At 32.0% G+C, this 2,961-nt stretch overlaps 1 protein-coding gene across 1 annotated transcript; it reads left to right on the plus strand.

The window, feature by feature from the left end:
* The first annotated feature begins 628 nt into the window (after window positions 1-628).
* Window positions 629-2,542, plus strand: LOC136230396 (heavy metal-associated isoprenylated plant protein 41-like). The gene is made up of 2 exons (XM_066019463.1): window positions 629-820; window positions 1,921-2,542. Exons 1-2 carry the CDS (start codon window positions 758-760, stop codon window positions 2,233-2,235), a joined length of 378 nt encoding a protein of 125 aa, XP_065875535.1. The 5' UTR covers window positions 629-757; the 3' UTR covers window positions 2,236-2,542.
* The last annotated feature ends 419 nt before the right edge of the window (window positions 2,543-2,961 follow it).

Raw genomic sequence — 2,961 nt, forward strand, 5'->3', positions numbered from 1 at the left:
TGATGTTTATATAGTGCTCCCCTGTGTATATATAATAGTTCCCATGGGTGGTTGTAACATGGGGAGTGTGTTCTCTGTTGACTCACCGAACAAGTGTAATCATCGAATTGGCCCTGAAGCGTTTAGATTTGTATGACGTCAGGTGTTGCACCCTGTCATATAGCAAGCGTCCTTACACGATCCAAAGACTCTCTTTCCTTCATCGTACTAATTCATAGCTGAACGATGAATATTGATCCACGTAGCTCTATCATTTGGTAGGTGTCCCTCGTAACCGCCTCCTGCAATTTAATGACTGTCCTTCTACTGCCTTACTAAATGGTCAATATTGATCCACTTATTAGAAATATTCTAGAAACTATTCTATAGGGTATCATAAAATATATACATATATATAAACATCTAAATTACTACACCGATCTAGATAAGATCATTATTAGGTGGCCTCCTAAAAAACTACTAAAAAAACTTAATTATCTAATAATAAATGAAGAAGTCTCCATGAGAATAAAACAAAAACAAGTTAAGTAGGGCATTGCCTTGGAAACTCCACTTGATTACCACTTTGCTATTATATATATTTCTACATGTGAAACCAGCCTATTGCCTCAACTTTTCTCTATTCTTTCCTTGTGGGGTTCCTTATTTAGTTTTTCTTTCATTGAAGAAAAAATTATCTGCCTCTATAAATAGGAGGAGGTGCCTCAAACGCCTTACCAGTTTCAACTCAAACTCATATCAGTACCTCTTTGAATCCATGGCTTCAACTTCAACCTATCGCTATAATACTGTTGCATATACTACAGCAAAGTCAAACAAGGTATGTATATTATTCGTTATTAGAATTTTCAATTTGAGTTCGTAAAATATCCTAGTTTTTAGCAAAATAAAAACTGTTAATTTTTCAGGTGTTGTCAAACAACTAGTTGTAGAATTGTAGAAAAGATGTAGATTATTGTTTGCTGTTGTTGTTTGCTGTTTGGTGTTACGGCTTGCTGTTGTTATTTGTTGTTGCTGTTTACTGTTGGAAAAAGCTGTATTTCCAAAAAACATAGATTCTTTGCTTTTGTAAAAGACTGTTTTTCAGGCGTAAAAAACAAACAGGTGGTCAGGCAAAAGAAGGTCACTAACAAAAAACCTAAAACTTTTCTTTTTGAAGTGAAAAAGCAAACATTAGCATGAAAATGAGCAACCAAACACCCCCTAAGATGTAATTAGTTTTAGGGTGAAGTAAAAAAAATCCCTATTCTTTCATGTTTTGTCAAATCATAGTTGTGAAACTCTTTTTTTTTTTTCCGAAACAGGACTGATGCTAACCACCTCAAAATTAAAATGAGTCTTCACGATTTCAAAATTGAAATTTTCAAAGACTTGGTCCCTGTTTGGTAAAGCTTTTTGAGCTAAAATTAGAGAATTTTGAAAAAACTGGTTTTATGAGCGTTTTCAATCAGCTAACAATTTGTCAAACAGTGCTTGATCATATTTTAAGCAACTTTAATACTTCAACTTTTTAAATTTTAAGTGATTTACCTACGGTTTTCTGTTAGCCTTATGTTTTGCTGCTTTTCCAAAAAGTAGGGATTACAAGTTCTTGTAAAAAGCATGAGGTCATTAACCAAACATCTAAAACTCCCATTTTGAAATGAAAAGGCAAACATGAGCATGAAAAAGAACAACCAAACATCTCCTTACGTGTTTTCACTGAGGAGAGAGAAAGTGAATCTTTAAAGATAAAAGCTCCGCAAATCATGATTTTGGAAAATGAAAAATTTGGTTCCATAAACAATTTTAACTCTTTGAATTTGAATTTTAAGACGGTTAACAATCAATTTTCTATGTTAAACTAAAAGATCGCCATTTTTAACTAAAAGAAAACATGGAATTACAAGTTTTTCTGACTCTGTAGTTGTTGAATTGCAGAAAAAGATTGTGTTAAAGGTTGGCCTGTTTGACCAAAAGTCCCAATCTAAAGCTTTGAAGATTGCAGTTGGCATTTTAGGGGTTGAATCAGCTAGATTCATAGGTAATGACAAGAGCAGGATGGAGATAGTAGGAGATGGGATAGATGCTGCAGAAGTTGCAAATTTACTCAGGAAGAAAATTGGGGTCGCTGAGATAGTAAGTGTAAGCTCCGTTGAAATGATAAGAGAAGAAAAGAAACCACCCGGTCCGTCTTATAATTTTGGAGTCCCTCAATTTGTTAAGAACGCGGTTTCCAATTTTTTTAAATCATAGAAATCTCTTCGTTTCCTATAAGCTGTATTTTTCATCTCAGAATTTGGTGAGTTACCGTTAGATCCGAACTTATTAGATCTAAATCTTGAGATGATAAGTTTAGATCTAACTGTTATAGACCAAACTGACGAGGTGAAAACCACAATTCATTTAAGTTTGCATGAGTTTGAATTTTCAAATGATACAAAAACCTCACACTTTGTAATGGAAGTTTAATGTATTACAAAATAACTTCTTGTGTGTAAGTTTCCATGAGTTTTAATTAATAGTGATTGTTTTTTATTTCTTAATACATCATTTTGTTTCTTGAATTTAGTTAAAAAAGTTTGATTCATCGCTAAACTTTTATAGTTATTTTGATAGCTCTATCAATTTGTTTAAAATGTTCTGATAACCCTTTTAACTAGCATATATAATTGTAGTCAATTTATAATCATTAGGTTATGTAAAAGTGTAAGTTGTCCACATCCGTTGCACATGCCTTGGAAAAATAAAACGACTAAAATCAGGGTATAAGATTGTAATATCACAGATGACAAGTTTTACAAGTAAGAAATATTTTAATTTATTCTATGAATGACGTAATGATATTTCAAGACTCGCAAAACAAACTTTTCACATACAACTTACATTTTTACAATTGAATGATTATTTGATTTTTTTTAATAAAGAAAATGATTATTTGATTATATTTAAACAAGAGTTGAAAAGGTTATTGGAACACTT

This window comes from Euphorbia lathyris, chromosome 5 (genome assembly GCF_963576675.1).
Source record: "Euphorbia lathyris chromosome 5, ddEupLath1.1, whole genome shotgun sequence".
Lineage (NCBI taxonomy): Eukaryota > Viridiplantae > Streptophyta > Magnoliopsida > Malpighiales > Euphorbiaceae > Euphorbia > Euphorbia lathyris.

Coding starts and splice junctions, on each gene's coding strand:
- LOC136230396 (XM_066019463.1), top strand. CDS start 758: ATGGCTTCAACTTCAACCTATCGCTATAATACTGTTGCATATACTACA. Junction 821..1,920: donor CTACAGCAAAGTCAAACAAG/GTATGTATATTA, acceptor GTTGAATTGCAG/AAAAAGATTGTGTTAAAGGT.